Source organism: Mycteria americana, chromosome 2 (assembly GCF_035582795.1).
Source record: "Mycteria americana isolate JAX WOST 10 ecotype Jacksonville Zoo and Gardens chromosome 2, USCA_MyAme_1.0, whole genome shotgun sequence".
In the NCBI taxonomy this organism is placed as follows: Eukaryota; Metazoa; Chordata; class Aves; order Ciconiiformes; family Ciconiidae; genus Mycteria; species Mycteria americana.
This window is the reverse complement of record NC_134366.1, coordinates 122831576-122849735: the sequence shown is the minus strand read 5'-3', so window position 1 is coordinate 122849735 and position 18160 is coordinate 122831576. Positions and strand designations below refer to the sequence as shown.

At 38.1% G+C, this 18160-nt stretch overlaps 1 protein-coding gene across 6 annotated transcripts in view; it reads right to left on the bottom strand.

Annotated features, from left to right (window-relative positions):
* Nucleotides 1–18160, bottom strand: part of GREB1L (GREB1 like retinoic acid receptor coactivator) — a 145777-nt gene that overhangs the window by 31543 nt on the left and 96074 nt on the right. For all 6 annotated transcript variants that reach the window (XM_075494461.1, XM_075494460.1, XM_075494463.1 and 3 more), the window contains 9 exons: nucleotides 17776–17910; nucleotides 15725–15862; nucleotides 15268–15387; nucleotides 13378–13515; nucleotides 11382–11567; nucleotides 6315–6641; nucleotides 5319–5447; nucleotides 4596–4730; nucleotides 1807–2004 (listed from right to left, as the gene is read on the bottom strand). In XM_075494461.1, coding sequence (XP_075350576.1) covers nucleotides 1807–2004; nucleotides 4596–4730; nucleotides 5319–5447; nucleotides 6315–6641; nucleotides 11382–11567; nucleotides 13378–13515; nucleotides 15268–15387; nucleotides 15725–15862; nucleotides 17776–17910 — 1506 coding nt within the window. The remainder of the gene's footprint in view (nucleotides 1–1806; nucleotides 2005–4595; nucleotides 4731–5318; nucleotides 5448–6314; nucleotides 6642–11381; nucleotides 11568–13377; nucleotides 13516–15267; nucleotides 15388–15724; nucleotides 15863–17775; nucleotides 17911–18160) is intronic.

The window sequence follows — 18160 nt, the reverse complement described above, 5'->3', positions numbered from 1 at the left end:
CTCACATTACCAAAAATTTAAAAAAAAAAAAAAAAAAAAAAAAAAAATCAGACCTCCACAAAAATTTCCAGAGCAGCTCTTGGTTGCCTATGCTCCATGAGCCTAGGCCAAACTTGCCCACATTTAGCTAATATATTAATCCTGCTCGAGTCAGAAAAAGTTACCCTGACCTTTCCTTTGCAAAAATAATAAATCTATATAAAACTGACTCTTGCTACATATATTTTTTTTCATGCCCTGCTTCAACATTAGTATCAATACAACTACTCTCTAGCAGTCTTTGTAATGATAGATTGCCATCATATTCATAAAGTAGGCATGACATAATGTATATGGCTTTTTACGCCATTTGAATTAAAGTAGCAATAAGCCACTGTGAAGCGTGGGTAAACTACGTATTTACCAGGGTCTTAATGATTTAAAAAATTATTTTAAAAAGTAAAGTAAAAACCATTCATTTAAAAGAATAAAATAAAATAAATGTGAAACCCTGTTAACAGATATCAGAAAACCTCTGGTTTAGTGTGTAGCAGCAAATTAAATAAATACAATGTCTGAGGAAATAAGGAACGGAACAAAAAAACCCATGAAGTTATGTTAGGAAGGAAAAGAAACTTGTACTTCAAGTAACCTATTTTATTATTTTCATTTTACTAGTAAAATAGTACAAAGCAGAGAAAAAAAATACAGAGATGGACCACAATATTGAGCAATATCAGGGCATATCTGCACAATCAAAGTGTGGGACTGTTTAGTTCAGAGTAGAAAATAAGAGGAAGAAAAGCCAACAGCTACTCAAAACCACTCATAGATGCATTACACCAGAAGCTCATATTAATGTTTTTCAAATGCAAATGCAAGATAGTATTAGATAAAGCTGAAGGCAGCACAAAAAAAATGTTCAGCTGATTAAAAAAACCCCTAAATACACCACTATCCTATGGGCTATCATATGCCATGATGCTATCATATGCCATATGCTATCATATCATAGCCCATATGCTATCATATGGGCTATCATAAGCATATCATATGGGCATTCATATCCATAGGATATGAATATCCTATATTCATTACTCCCAGATACCAGAGATCAAGAGCTAAAAAGGACCAAACATCTATAGAGATACTCCTTAGTTCTACTAGACAGTAATTTTCTCCACGGAGAAACACACACGCTTTTCTGGATACACGTCATTCACTAACAGAGTGGATAACAGAGGTCATTCTCAAGGGGAACATATTCCATAACCTGTCCACTAAAGCTTTCTTGTTCCTCTTGAAGCATTTGGTACCAGCCATGGTCAGACACAGAATCCCAGACAAGAAAACTCACCATCTGAATCATATGGCAATTACTGTGTGCCAATGTGCATGTATTACTCAGGCATTTATCTACCTACTAAGAGAGTTTCCTGCACATACATCCGTGCTAATACATATCACAGCTTATGCACAAATGTGCGCCTAGAACAAATGGCACTAACAGCTCTAGGGGATAAAAGATCTGAACAGCCATATTTGCTCATCCACCCCCTCTCTTGACAGTTGAATGCTTCTCCAGGTCATACATTCCTCGGACCTGCATGAATATGGCAATTTCTCTTGATACTTACATGGCACAGCTTGTGCCCAATTTATGAAAGGAAGATATTTAGAATTCATCAATGATACCAAGTAATGGAGCTAATATTGGATGTGCAAAATACACGTTGGAGCAACTTACTTCTCCATTTATACCAGATATGATTTAATAACATCACATAGTTTCATTTAACAGTCTCTTTTCCCTCCCCTCCCTTTTACCTGATTGTCGAATCCGTTGAAGGGTCTGCTGCACCAGGACTTCTGAACGGGGAACTATAACGATGAAGTCTACTTTGCTGAAGTGGCCCAGATCCAGGCTCTGATTACCACTGTCTGCTATAGCACAAACCTGGGACAAGAGCTTTCTGGCAACTGTAAGCTGTGGCTGGTAAATTTGGAAGGTATCAACATCCAAATCTAGAGTGTGTTTGTTTGAAAAAGAAAACAAAACACAACAAGAAACATGTTTACTTTCCCACCCCCCCCAATAAACATGACCCTCCAAACAGCCTACCCTCTATTATCAGAAAAAAAAAATCACTCACCAGAATAAATCCCAACACTCTGGAGAGCTGGGTACAGATCACAGATGTCAACTTCCTTTTTTTGATCAAAATATGATTACATATCAGACCTCAAGTACAGCACTGCCCATTTTTTAAATGGCCTAAGCGTTTTGAGGATTTTTCACAGTGCAACCCAAGGAAACCTCAATGCCAACATAGTGAAATGCATTCTGTTAAATGAACCAACATATACATAATATGCATGCATATATATATATATATATAAAAAAAATATGTGTGTGTATATATATACATATATATTCACATAGCTCTAATCTCCTCCTGAAACTTGCAGTTCTTCAGGAGCTTCCCTCCATTACTCCTGCTGGGAGAACCAGCCATGGGTGCCAAGGCTGCTGTGCTCAGGGCATGATGGGATGAGAGCCAGCACACTTACTAATCTGAGGAAGCTGAGCCTGTGTTGATAATCCTGCCAAAAAGACTCTAACAGGACAGCAGGTCAGTTGGGAGTTCATTTGTACATCATCTCTGCTCTGAAGTACTCAGCCCCATTCTAAGTCATGATTGAGATAGCCATATGTCTATATACTGACTGATAGTAATACACACTGTGAAGGGAAGATGAGCAATACACTTAGGCAACAAATCTCAATTATTGGGGGGGGGGGGGAGGGAGGTGTAATTTATTTCTTTGGAGGTTTCTTGATTTTTAACAAAATTTTAGTCTCAAGATTTATTTGAACTGAATAAATGTCAATATAACACTAGCTGCAGAGAACTGGGGGAATGGAGCTTTGCTCTCTATAGACATGTACCAGAGCATTCATGTGTCCTCGAAGAAAAAGCATGCTCCTATATTTCAGTATTTCCAGTAGGTAAATTCTATGCCCAGCAATCCACGTTTCACTAGCCCCTGAATATTTTCAACTTGCAGATTACCAAATTAAATCCTGTAATGGCATTACAGTTTTTGTTTATGTCAGTTTTTCCACTACAAATTAAATTCTGATTAATGGACTCTTTATCATAAAGATTACCAAAGGCAAATTTCTTTAAAAAACAAAGAAAAAATCCAGACCTACTGCAAATTCAATACACGAAAACTACTGTTGCTTTTTAAAGTAAGAAGCCACTTTAAAAAATCTTGCAATTTACATGAAAATTGGAAGGTGTTTGGGGTGAAAACCTAGTATGTTAGTTTTACATAGACACACGTGTCTTCATGTGTGCACGCTTACCTCCTGCTCAAACTTGCCTCAGCGTTCATTTCAGTAGATCTACTTTGGGAGAAAGGTCCCTCTCACTGCCTAGGAGACTGACCTCTCCTTTTTTTTAACTCAGGCAGATTCCCAGTAGCTTCAACCATTGTACAGCCACATTTTAAAGACAAAACTAGCTCAGAATAATCGCTTGAGAAAACATGAAGGTTTAAAAAAGCACTGCTGCACATCATTACATAGTAAGAACAAAAAAATAACAATCAAAAGATCATTCTCCCTTCCAATTAATCCTGTGAGTAAGCTCAAGACTTGTCCTTCTGGGGGTGCCAGAACAAAGTACCTGGCAGCCTTCCTAATTGGATCTTCTGATCGATATGGAGAGTATAAACCACCTTGCTTTCGTTCAGATCTAACACTGAGCTGATTAATTTAAGCCAACTAATGTGAGTCAAGAGCATACCTTTCCTTCACAAGGAAAGAGCTTTATTGGAGGTTGAATTTGCTTTGATACTAGACCTAAAAGAATCTGTGTTAACAGCAACTCAATGTATCTTTTACCATTACTGTCATATGATAAGGAAAGTATGGTTAAAACTCTGAATAATGAAAGAATTCCAAAATGAGAAAATGATAATTAGCATTTTTAGACAGGCAATCCTAGCTCATCTTTTGCACCTAAGTATCTCATCACATTACACTGAATAAGACACATCTCAAATAAGCAAATTATAGATTACACTTGCCTAGCACTTTCAGTCCAAGATCTTAAAACACTTTCCCTAAAAGTTTAAGCTTCAGGGCACAAGTGTGTAGTATACATATTATTACCATTTTACATGTGGAATGTGAGGAATATCAAAAGTTAAGATACAGGAGGACACCGGGGGAGATCAGAATGAGAACACAGTTCCCCTCTGCCTTAAGCCCAAGGTTACATTCCTTTTCTAGGTGCAAAAGGGTGAGATGAGTCCACGCTGCCAATGTTACAAAGGAACATCTTCTGTACTCTGCTTAGTGCAGAACAGAAGATCACATATTTTAGCTTAGGAATTATAAAACATAGGGGAAAAAATGTTGCTGAAGGTTACTACAGAGATTTTCTGTCCAAGAAACTGCTGTATTGCTACATTCAGCTGGCGGTATTAATATTTGAAGGTTGGCACACTGCACCTGTGCCTTCAGACTCTTCTGAGGCACACGCATTTCGACATTTAACAAACTACTCACTTATTTCACATCTTGCACATAAAAAAAAAATTACCTGGTTCTTGTGTAGAAACCATGGCAATTGCCTCCTGAGTTGACACACACTCGCTAACATCTCCATTAAAAGGAATAATTACACTTTCCCCTCGCTGCTGTAGCATTTTCTCCAGCAGCTTGTCCAAATCATCACCTAGATAAGAATTAGCAACACCAAATTATCTGGAAGCTGTTTCAGACAAATGATGTAGAACATGACATACACACATGTTCTCACATAGCTGATGTCAAATCTGCAAAGGGGCAAGGGGCTGGACATACAGGGAAGAAAGGGAGGGAGAATATTTTTCTCTTTTATTTACTGATTTGCCAGTTGAATTAATTCCAAAAAAAGAAACCACAGCTGAATAATTTCAGCTTTGTGCCTTTACAGCTAGCGGTGACATCTGATGATTACAAAAAACCACTATAAAACAACCTCTAAAACATGAGCTAAAAGTGCAAACAAGAAAAGACTCATGCACTTAGGGGTGCCCTGCCGTCACATTCAGCAGTATAAACAATGTTAAAAATGTTTTGCCACAGGATGAGTAACTCGCACTGCACGGGTGAAGGAGAGGAGCACTCCTTTACACACAGTGAATGGAGAGAAGGAAAGAATGCCTCTCAGTGGAGAGGGCAGAGCTGTATTCATGTGCGCTTTAACTGCTGAACAGGCGACACACCAACCCCAAAGAAATGACTGTCTCAGCTAGAACTTCTGTTTCTTACGATCACTCACCTAAAGACGTATTTTTGAAATGCGATGCCAGGAAACTAACTTTCCCTGTGATGAGCTCGTAACTGATCTCTTTTAAAAATTCACTGGTGGTAAGCATGCTTTCTGCAAGTGCCCTAGATTGATATTGACCTGGAGAAGAGGGGGAAAACAGCGAGAGCAATCTTTAATACGGTGTACTATCAACACAACCTTTTAATCCTAGAAGTTTGGGGCACGCTGATCTTCAGTCACGGATCTCCACTGCCTCTACCCAGTAGACTGGGAGAGCAGTCTCAAGTCTATTTCGCTAGTGATGGGAGAATTAGTTATATCAGTTTAGCACATCCTTTGCAAGCTGTTGCCCATAGTTTTGCACACTTGGTGACAAATGATATGCAAAGTAAGTATTTGTACCTTAGATGGAATGGAGGATTCTTGGTAAATATGGAAAAGTAATTATCCCTAGTGTGTAAAAAAATAAAAAATTGACATTACTGATTTATCTGCCTAGAAAGGAAAGATGACTAGTCAAAATTCACTTCCATGCAGACATACTCATGCACACACAAACATCACAGCCAGTCACCAATGCGGAATTTGAAAATCAACATGGTAAAAAGGATAAAAAGCATGTTCTGTTCTACAGTGGTCTGCAGAAGACTGTGGTCAATCCAATATTGCCATGTGAAATAGCACAGCTATTACACAAAACAAAGACAAACAGACTATTCTGTCACTGGGTCACTTCAAGATATTTTCTAAGGTAGTCACACAAACAATAAAGTGTCAGGCCTCTCAAGGAGTAGTAATGAGTAACATACAGCTATTCTTTGAGATCCTCATGGACACCAGTACTCCAAGTCTTGATGGAGTAATAGTAAACTGTGACATTGCAGTGTAACAATACAAAGGAGAATAAAAAGAACAAAAAGGATTTAAAAGCTGGAACAACGACTCGAAAAAAATTAATTCAGCAAAATTGCATTGGTATTCAAAGCATACTGCAAATATACTCACCTAGGACTACTACACAGAATTCATTTCCTCTTATCTTTGATGCGCAAATGGCAACTACATAATCTGGTAGCTTTTGCTGATGTTTCATTTCATTGAGAGACCTCAAGGTCTCTGAGATGCCCTCTGCCAGCGAATTCTGGGTAACAACCACGTGCACGAGGTCCCGGGACACGCTAGCGATTAACCTAGCAAGCCAAGGGAGTTGACCTGGTGACACAGAGATACACTGTGCGCTCATTTGCAAGGATCGCTCTCTCAGAGTGAACTCCTGCATAGCTTTCAACATGATCTGCTCAAATTCTTCCCTCAGGGGTATCTGGTCAGGACCTACATTGAAAACAAACAGAAGAACAGTATCTCGTATCAAAATGTTATTGAACTGGGAATAATCACATGTCTGTCTTGATCTGACAAGCTCCTTCACCATATTTTTTACATTTACAAAACCCACTCGCTGCTCGGTGAATATCTAGCCACATGGCTTATTCTTGGGTTTTCATATTAGAAGTCTCTCTCTCCCACCATCTCCCTTTTTTTTTTTTAAAAAAAAAAAACAATGAGGTATTCAATCTCACTCCTAGCTTTTCTACCTTCAGAAACTGGTGGGACAAACAAGGGAGTGGGAAAATATGTGCCTTTTGCCTGGAACAGAAGGATTAATCATGTAGCCTCCATATGTTTTTACAGCAGAAAACCCAAATGCTTATCCTCGCAGTCTAATCGCAGCCATGCAGTATGACAAAGCCTGTCAAGTGGTCTTCATTTTGCTTTTTCTCATCATGCATACTAGTAAACTAAGCATGGATGTAAATAAACATGTTTAACCTCTTCTTTTACTTTAGTTAAATTAGATTAATTTAGGAAATCTTCAAACTTCTAAAGTAAAGAGGTATATGCAACTTTAGATCTACATTCCCCAGACTTTGTAAACTGTATTGCAAACTTGAATTGGAAAATAGATATATAAGCTATCCTATCTTAGCATCAGTCCCCCAACTCAGCTTCAATTAACATTTTGCTCAGTAAGACTTGTCTCATTGTCAAAGATACTTGGGAACAGATAAAAATATTCATGAACGCAGAGTAAAAATAACCATAGCTTAAATTGCCAAGATCTCACGTCAGTGCCAAAGGAGACAGCTTCACGCTTCAGCAGCTTGCTTTTCTATGACAAAAAGGGGGGGCTTAAATACCAGAGATATGTGAAATGCTGGTTTGGGTTTTATGTTTTTTTTCAGGGCCAAAGACAACAAGCAAAAAGGGCAGTGAAAAAAAGGAAACAGAAAGGTTGCGTGAGAAGCAGGGCAGGGAGTAGGTAAATAACCTATAGTACAGAATCTGTAAAAACTGCCGCCTGTTGTCATTTTGCCTTTTTGAGAAGTAACATATGGAGAGTGTCACCATCCAATTACCATAGGATGGTAGGACAACTATAGACTTTTAAATGCAAGGCTGTTTTCATTTTTGATGCAAACTGAAAAGTTCTGATGAGTCTAATTTAATGCAGCATGGGCATAATTCTCTCTTTATAGTTCTCCTTTTTGGAAATATACTTTCTTTTCCCTTCTAAGAAAGCATCACGCATTCTAGGTCTTTGAAGATCTCGAAACAGAAAAAATAGACATTTATTGGCAGAGAGATACATCTTCTTCTGCAGAAATAAAGTCTATCTACAACATACCAACCTCAACAAAAAAGATGTTATACGCTAAAGGAAATAAATGCAAGCTTTTGCTGATTGAGGGAGGTTACTTAAGAGACAGGCTCTAGACATAGGGGTCATCAGGAATCCAAGAAAAGGAAAATAATTGTACAAATGGAAAGACTTCTGTATCAGAACATACAGAATTTCATTCAGATGATTTATAAGAGAAAAACTTTAAAAAATAGTTATCAGAAAGGCACTGCTAAGGAAATATTTTGAAGTTAATGAAGTGTTTAATACCACACTTGGCTCATGGCAGTCTTTCTCCACAACTATCCAGAAAAATAATGGAACTAACATCAGATGAGATGGAAAACAAAATGATAGATATTGATTTTGATTGTGAACAGTTTCATAAATACTTATACAAGAATCTGTCAAGGTTAAAAGGGAATATTTGGAAGCTTCTCTACAGAAATGAGTACGCAAAGGATCATCTTGACTTCAGAAAGTAAAACTGCAAAACAAATAATACCATAAAATGTTAATATCTGAAAAAGACCTTATTAACATAGTTACACTTCCAAAAGCGCCTGCAGTTTAAGACAACATATTCAAATGCCATCCATTTCTGGGTCGACATACTTCATGGTGCCTCCCACAGAGAATTACTCCTCCAACCATCTAAGACCAATAGAATTGCTGGAATAACCTCTTGCTTTAGGCATCTGAATATCCCTTCCACTGAAGACAGAGGCTTGTTCCTGCCTTGAGTTTGGATGTGCATTCAGATATTGAAGCTACAGAACACCTCTGGGTGTCACGGCATACACATCGTCAAAGCGATGCAAATGTACCACAACAAGAGAGAAGGGAGAATGATTTTATCATTATAAACAGGTAGTTAACAGAAGGTCCAGAAATCTCCTCCAGCTGAAAAACCAGAACACAGACCTTAGCACCGCGTAGGACGAGATTGTGTTTGTAGAAATGTTAGTGCAATAGTAAAAAGCAGACAATTACAAATGATAGAATGTAACCCACACTGCAAATATGGGCATTCTGGGGTATAAAAACAAAGCTTGAGAATACTTAACTATGAACGCTGCCAAAGATAACAAATGTGAAGTCTGAATAAGTACCGGAGACAGGCTGTAAAAAGCGACTGAAACCAAACATATCTCTTGATCTTTTTCTACTTATTCCTTTATCATAGTCAGTGGAATTTTTTTTATAGCAATGCTATGGCTCACAATCACAGCTTTAACTGTGTATAGTCTTCATTCTAGGTTTAAAATGAAAGCGTCAGAAATGCACTTGTTTGCTTTGATTTGTAATATCACTGTGAGATTGCTCAGCTGATTTCTGAAAACACAACAGCATTATCCTACAATTAATAATGTTGTCATAATCTTACAGGAAAACTGAAAGGAATGCTCAGATATATCTTTTTTCAAAAAAGGAGCACTTTCACAAATAATATTCTTATGATCTGCAATCACAGTCATCTGCAAACATATTTTGTACAAGTAGTGAGATCTGAAAAAGTTAGGCAAGACTCAGTATCTATTTCATTCTTCTGTCTACTTTTTTATCTTTGCCTTCATCTTTCACAATATACTCTGGAAAAATAATAACTTTTTAGTCCTCCTTTCTCAAGAAAAAAGAGGCTCACATGAATAAACTGTTAATTTATGTGTGTATTTGTCTCTTCTCCTCATCAAAAACTTTTGAAGCTGGCTGCCCTCCCATCATCTTTAATCTGCTTTGATTTTACAAAATGGGATAAAGGCTACAGTTCAGTGCAACTGTCAAAATTCCAACAGTTTTAAGTTTGTAGCAATATTCAAACCAGCAACATGTTTTGATCCCCAAGCTCTGCTTAGTGTTTTTACTTTTCTCCTCATTAGGCTCTTTAATGTTACAGTGCTGGCGCCCATCTCCACATAAGGCCAAACGGAAAACTATTCAGCTTTGCACAGCTAAGAACAAAAGCCAAACTAAACACCTGCTAATAAGGGAACTGCTTTATGCTGAAGGCACAGTGCTCACTAGACACAGCTCAGCTCAGCTCCAGAAGCTTTGCATGAAGCCTCCTCTAGTTTGCAGCAAGTACAGACTTGCTGCATCCATCTAAGGTTGGATTTGCTCATGGAGTGTGGTTCACTGACTCGATACATTTCAATAAATAGTTTATTTTTAATTGGAAATGCTGTATCAGCCAGCTACATGTTTCTCTGAAGGAAATTTGCAAGCTGCCTCTATCAATCCAGAATGAGTGAAGCAGCTGGTTTTAACGTGCAGATTCTACAAACTTTCCAATGAAGATGAAAACCTCAAATAACAAATTTAAGCCCACTGAGAGAAGGGCAACAGAAAAACATTCAGCTTGTAAAAAATAAAGAAACCCTCTGTCAGTTCTAACATGGCATCCAATGGATTATTGAGGCAGAGAACAATAACTAAAGCAAACAGGTCACTCGGAGAGTATTACAACACAGAATATGGCCTCCTTCCTGTCTGTAACAGTACAGCACCAAGGGAGAAGAGCAAAGCATAAGAACCTGTGGGTGAAACCTGCGCAGAGCACATGTGCTCCCCAAATTATACGGTTATCACCAGTTGTGATCCTTTTGAAATGTTTGCACATTTTGTACCATTACGTGTTACAGATGCCCTAGTGGAAACCCAGTAGAGGAAAAGCAGTGTGCTCTTCACAAAAGTCATTTCACACTCCTCTATGATAAGCAGCATCTTTTCAAATACAGAAGTTAGGACTGAGACTGCTGTGAGAAGTTTCCCAACACTATTCTGCATTATTCTTTAACTTCTAAAACCTTACTATTAACACTGCTGCTTTTTACTCCAAGGTAGGAAAAAATGTCTGGACCTGCAATAAGAGAAAGAAAATGTCGTTTGCTGGTTTGCTCTCAAACCTGCAAAGAGTCCATTTCAAAAACACTTACAAGAATGAGATATTCACTGAATCACTTGCCTTAGTCTGAATAACAAATGTGGTTTTCATGTAAACGGTGCTGTCACCAAAACAATGATGACCATCACACATCTGCCAGCATTTGTTACAAAACTGAATAAAACAGACTGAGTGTCCTTAGAAAGAGCCGTGATAACTGATGGTTTGATACCCTAAGCAAATGAGTTATCTGCATTGCAAATCCATTTTCACAAAGGTGACCTGGTCAATCCCCATATGGAGAGCAGAAGCAGCATCAGCGTTTAAATTCACTTCACTTCTTCAGTCTGATGAACAAAGTAGCGAAGTCACACACACTAGATGGAGCCACTTACCTCTTCCAGGCACAAAAATAGCCAGAAAATTGGCTCTGTAAACGGACATAAAGAGACAGGCAGAAAAAAGGACAGTCACAAATAAAACCAAGTGCTTATGACAAATTGCTTACCTAGTTGGACAAGATACTGAATAGTTAAAAGTATCATGTTCTCCACACTTAGCAGCTGACTGCTGGTCAAACCCAAGAGATCCAAATCCTTGTTTTCCAGCTGTGGAATCTTGTAGCAATTCACCAGCAAGGGACTTACAACAATATCACCGACATTTCCATAGAAATAAGGTAAAGTGCCATAACCTTTGATAAAAGAAACAAAAAACCCCCCATAAATTCACAAAAGATGCCACTACATGAAATCTGTGTATACATTTCCAATGTATACATGTATACAATGCACAATGTATACATTTCCAAACTTCTCCTTAATGTTATCTTGCAAAATATACTGCATCAGTGACTGTTTTTGGCATTATAATTGCTTACAAAATAAATGAGATAGGCCAGTGATCCTCTGCTCACTGGCCAGTGATCCTCTGCTCCAAGTGATCACATAGATTTGCAAAAACTAGCAATAACTGCATACCAGCAGGATAATCATCATTGTTATCCAAATATAAATGAGAATATTATCTATTTGGGTCTTACCCTGACCTTTAAATACAGATTCTCCATAATATAGTGTACAAAAAAGAAAAATCAATGGAAGCAAAACTACATTGATCTTAACATTATAAAAGCAGCATAAGTCACATTAGCATTGATTCAGTCACTGTGGTATTGCTGTGATTGATTTCACTTTTTTGCCACATTTCCATTCTGTTTTCATAAACAGGTTAAATAAAAAAATCAACAACTAAACATGCTGTTCTGTAAGGTAAAGCATGTGAGTACAGGCTAACTCCTCTTTTCCTTGAGAAAGTTTTCGTTTTAAAACAATTTCCATACAGATTTTGCCAAACCCATCCATTTGGGTACATCTGGTTCTGTCCTATTAATAGGACGCTGTTTCTCAGGGCCACGAACATTTAGCCTAACTGAGGACTTCTCTGCCAACCCTCCAAGAGCCTAAGGGCTGCATTCAATTTGCACTTAAGCTGATGACTGTAGGCACCCTCATCTTTAATAAGGAAGTGTTTCTCTGAAAACCATTAGAGCACCATGCTAGAGCTTTAGAATAGGCTTCTAGAAAACAACACTAAGCAAAACAAACCAGAAAAAGTGTAACCCTATCCTTGATGCTTTTACTAGTACACGGCCCTGTTCATTCTCTGGGAATTGTGTGCATTAGGATTATCTGCAAGTGACGACTTGGAGAACTTCTCCATTTCTTCAGCAATGATAAATTATTCCACGGATTGTATTCATAGGCATTTTCTGTTAACACTGAAGCTACCTTATACAACCATCTGTATGATGCTGGACTGAAAAGAGGCTTAAAGAGCCAAAACAATTTTGGCAGTACTAGCCAACCCATCTTTGTTACACAGTATGCCCAAGTAGCTCAGCTTGAAAGGGATATTTGCATTATGAGTCATACTTTTAAAGTAAAAGCAATGTCTTTCTAAGGGTTAACAATGTACTTTATACCACTAACGGATTTTAAAAGCCTGATCTGGTATCTCAGTTGCTTACAAGAAGTATGGACTCCAAAAGACAAAAAGTTAGTATGATTCACTTCTGATTAGTCAGTTCAAATAAATTTTCTGGTTCTCATGCAGAATCCCTGGGCTTCAAGATCTGGCCTATAAATGCTGCAGGAAATATTTGCTTGTTTTGTAAGCTGTTTACACTGGAAAGCTATTTCCATTACATGGAAATATTTCTATTCTTGGATTTTACAAAAAACTTATTTGTACAAAATTTCAATTTGGCCAGAGGTTTTGTATAAATTTGACCTAGTTGTGACCCATCTGCAAATCAGGTTCTCCAAAAGTCACTTAACTTCCAATTTTAAGTGTTGAGCAACTAAAGTAAACTATCCGTGACAAACTGACTTCGTATTGTACTGAATGCCAGAACCAACAAAAAGAAATCAAAAACTCCTTTCTCCTAGGGGAGCATGCATTTATTCAAAACACAGCATTTGATTCCCCAGTGTAAGACTTACCTATCAGAATCACTGGTCTGACTCCCGAGTTATTCAGCAGGTTTTCAGGAACTATTACAGTCTCCCCTGCTGGGATGGGTTGAGGCTGTAAAATTCCAGTTAACATGGATTGAGGAACTGGGACTGACAAAAGAGGCTCTATAAAATAAAGAAAAGAGAAGCTTCCATTACTAAAAGGCTCATACTGTGATTTGGCCGTATGAACAAATAAAAAAAATTACTGCAGATCACTAACTGTAATAAAATTCAAAAGGTCTCTGCATTTCCTGCTATAGTTTTAAGTAATTTAAATTAAGAGCCTATATCCTCCTGTAGCCCCACCCCTAAGATAAACCTTTTTCTGACCACTGTATTGTGGTGGGAATGAGAGAGGAAAACACAGGTTTGAATATGCATCCTCAAACAAAGCCAAGTACTAAGCCAAAAGGCCACCTCTAAGATGGAGGCTACCTCTCAATACTGACTCTCAATACATGGGAAGAGACTGCTATGACTTCTGACATAGAATATATGTAGATAAGAAAAACAAATACAGGCCAAAATCTCAAAGTTGTCCTTAGACAGTTACTACAAGGATAAAAATTAGGCTTTACTCATGAAAGAGCAAAAGCAGCTTTCCCAAGTAAAAAGAAACAAAGTGCAAGAATTTTGTAATCCGTAATCAGGTTTCAGCATTGAGGTCTGCTTCAGAAGTTTCTCAGGCTTCATCTGGTGGTTTGTAACAGATTTTTCAAACAATGCCGTCAACAGAAAAGCATCACAGGCAGCATGAATGAATGCATGCATGCATATGTTTTAGCAGTGGAATTGTTTATCCAATAGAAAAGAACACTATGAAAGACTCATGGAAAATGGAGTACACAGCAGAGGTAGCGGATTTGTGGAGACAAACTCAACAAAAGGGAGGAGATTGCCTTATATCATGTATCTTCAGCAGGTCTCTGAAGCTAGAAATGTACAAAAGCTGCAATTGATTTGAGCTGCTCAAGTAGGCAGACCTGCACTACCATGAAACCCTTCTTCCCATGATGAATATCTCTGAAAATCAATTCCAAAATATCTCAAAATCAAGCCCTCCAAAGCAGAGTTAAAAACATATTGTGCATGTTGACAAATGTTTTTTTTCTTCCTTGTATATTTATTCTCCCACTCCACAGAGACAGGAATAAGTAATTGTTTATTCCCCTTTACAAAGTATTCTGAATCCCACAACTGAAGAGTGCTTAAATAGTGAATAGTTTTGTTGATAGCTATCATAAAGAGATACCTACATGGATATTGATGAGTATTCACACATACTCATATTTAATCTTGTTTCATATCATGATGTTACAGATCCCTCTTATAGCTTTTCCATACACAACAGACCTTTGGTCTCACAAACTTTATGCTTTTAACTGAAGATGACCTAGTGGACAGCAGTGTCCTTTGTTAAGCCAAAATTAAAGAAAGCCCTTTTTCCTGTGCAGGAACTGAGTGTCCTGTTTCTGTAGCGTGCCACAGCAGACTGAGACACAACATTCAAGTTGAAGGCTAATGGAAATCCTTCAAGTATGTTCATATATTCATACACATGCACCATTTTAGAAGAACTGAGTTACATTTGGGGGACTTAGCTTTGGATCCTTATTAATATTACTCTCCTCTTCCTTCCCTCTCTCTCCCCCAGTAATTTTACTTTTCCATTGTCCCATCTTAGATTACGGCAACAAGGACCAGGCAATCACGTGTGTTTTTCTGGGGCATCTGAAAAACTCTCCACGGTGTCTTTAACTACTTCAACAAGCTTAGCTATGTTTTCTGTGCAATACTTAAGAGAAGCAGCACAGGGCTACTGGTCTGGCTGAATACGGCTTTTTACAAATGAAATCTGTATGATTCAAGTTTTACCTGTTCTTGCCGTAGGCCGAATTGTAGGAACAGGTACGGCTAAACCAGGAGGAGGGACTGGGGACCCAGGAGACCATCCCCGGTGACGTTTCTTTGGTGGTCCAGAACTGGACATGGATGCTGAGAAGGAAAGCAAAAACTAATTCTAAATCCCATGCTCCCAAATGACCAGATTCCAGCCCACATTTCCATTTCACACTGGTGTTGAGCTGGTATCACACCACAGAGCATCAGAGGTTTACACCTAGATTTACACGAAGCCAGACTATGATGTGAAAAAAGTTGTTACCTGTGTTAAAAAGTACAGCATTATCATTAATGGTCATGCCAAAAACCAAATGGATCTGTAAAGACCGAATTGCAGAAATAGCAATGATGGGAAGAACAAAAAAATCACGAATTTCAGGCTCAACAGCCAGTGCAGCTTAAAAGAAAAGGAGAGAGAGGTTTTCTTTACCTTGGTCTCCAGCTGCACAGCCAGGGCTTGGAGATGTCGAGTGAGGCATTGGCCGAGAGACTGTAGAACTCAATACATTATTTCTTCCTCCATTAGCGTTTCCATTAGCAACATCAGTGGCACGCAGTGAAAGAGGAGCTGAGTATAATAAAATACAGAGTGTATGGCTTGAGACAATCTTGAAAACAAACAAACAAAATAATAGGGCCGCATGCAGACACAAAAGAACAGGGCAAGATGCGTGACTGAAAGAAACATACTCCAGAGAAAGCATGAAGTGTACTTTGGCACAGGCTGCAAAATCCTAAGCTTGAAACAGGGTATCCAGATTTCAGGGTGGGGAGGATAGGTGGAAGAAAAAATCCAAAACAAACCTCACTAAAATAAAATAGAAAATTACACACAAAAGAAATTATTGGGAAGTTTGTGACACATTTTTTTTAGACACCGAAAATTTTTAAAAATGCACATAATGAATTCAGCTTGTAAAGATTTGTAAGCCTCTCTGGTGCATCTATATATTTTTCTGCCCGTTGTCCATGTGCCATACACGGTAATTCACTACAGGGCTCTAATCTAAAGCTGTAGCAAGGGAGACTGGGCAGAGAAGGCAGGACAGTTTGCTGCAAACTATACATGCTCTGAGCATTACTGAGGCAAACTATGCTTAATTTTGCTACCTCTGCCTAAGACAATCCTCCAGTCCCAGCAGGTCTGACACACTGGCAGGACCCTCTATATCCAGATCCTGAAATGAAACTACAACAATGGAGGATCACAAGAAGTTATCCTCACGCTTCTGAGCTCCTCCGTATTCTTTTTCAGAGCCTAATTTTTGCAGGAGAAAAAAAAAATGGCATAAACTGCATAAAGCAGACATGGAGCCCAGTGGGAACTACAGCTCCTTGCCGTATCTGCCAGCTCCACAAGGATTTAGCTCCCAGGAACGTATTCCAGGAGCAACAGCAGGAGATGGTGCAGCAGCTTGCTGATGTCAGCTGCAACAGAAAGAGTTTGAGATGTGGGTATTTGGCTTAAAACAATGTAATGTGGAACTCTCCAGTCACAGTCATCCAAATAAATTCAGGCACAAGATTCTCAGGTTGCCAATTAGCAAAATTTGAATAACGTCACTTGCCCATTTATAAGCTCCCCATTTATACTCTGAATCAACGATTTGGTATAGACAGATGCAGCGGACATGGGTCAGTTACAGAAGTGGTTGAAATGGTGGGAAGTAATTTCAGTGCACGATAAATTCTCTCTCCATACACAAGTATGGAGGGGAAAAGGGTATTTTACACAAAGAACTGTTAATGATTCATTAGATACAACATAATAATATTATACAATATATATTGTTATATATGCATAAAATAGCAGATGTAACGCATCATGCATAAAACGTAACGCTCATATGCATATATAAACCAAATAAATTTATATTCTTTCTTATTCAAGCATACTTCCTTATAAATAAGTGTGATAATTTTTTTTCATTGCTTAAAAGACTAACCAGCTAAAATAATAAACAATCAGAATATCACAACAAAGTACCAGTGAGGCACTTAGAGGCCACAGTTGAAGGTTCTAATTTATTAAACATACAATACAGAAATAAATAATTAAAACAACACAGATATTAAAACGCCTTTAAATGAGACTAAATTCCATTAAATGTATCTAGAGGAAGTATACCTGTTACAAATGCAGAACAACACAGAGGTCTCAGTTACTGAGGCAAGAATCAGTGTCATATCACAAGGTGACTTTTATGCTCTCTTAGATATCTTAGGAAGTGCAGAGGGATATGGCATGCACTTTTACCAGAATGTCAAATCTGAAAGCCAAGGTGTGGCTCAGTTTTGGTACAGTAATGGCCATGGAAAATTTCTGTGCAGAGGACTGCAAGAATATGAGAGTTTTGGAGAATGCTAGCATAGTGAATGTTTTCCTTTCCTTTTCCCACCAAAAAGTTGACTCCCTTATTTCTTGGCTGTTAAGCTGATAATTCCCTTGGCTCTCAGCTATCCTGGAAAGCAAAGCTGTACCTGCAGCAAATGCCTTTCCTACGAGCTGTACTGACAGAGCCAGAGGTTTCACAATGTTCTTGTTCCGGGATGGGTCTTGAGTTCCACTTAAGTTAACAGCAGAAGATGATTTTGCTGGACTGAATACCGAAGAATCTGAGAAAAGAAGTTGTTTAATTAAGTAATGATTAAAAATTACATATATGCATGTGCATATATAATTTGTATTGTATACACATGAGCAGTCATACACATTTATCTAAACTCATCTCTACATATAATGCAAACAATTTTTTTTACACTCCTAAGAAATCATCATGTATCAGTATCTTTTAGGAGCTGTAACAAACATTTAAGTGGGCATTTCTATAGAATCTCATAATCTACTGATTATTCTCTGTCACAA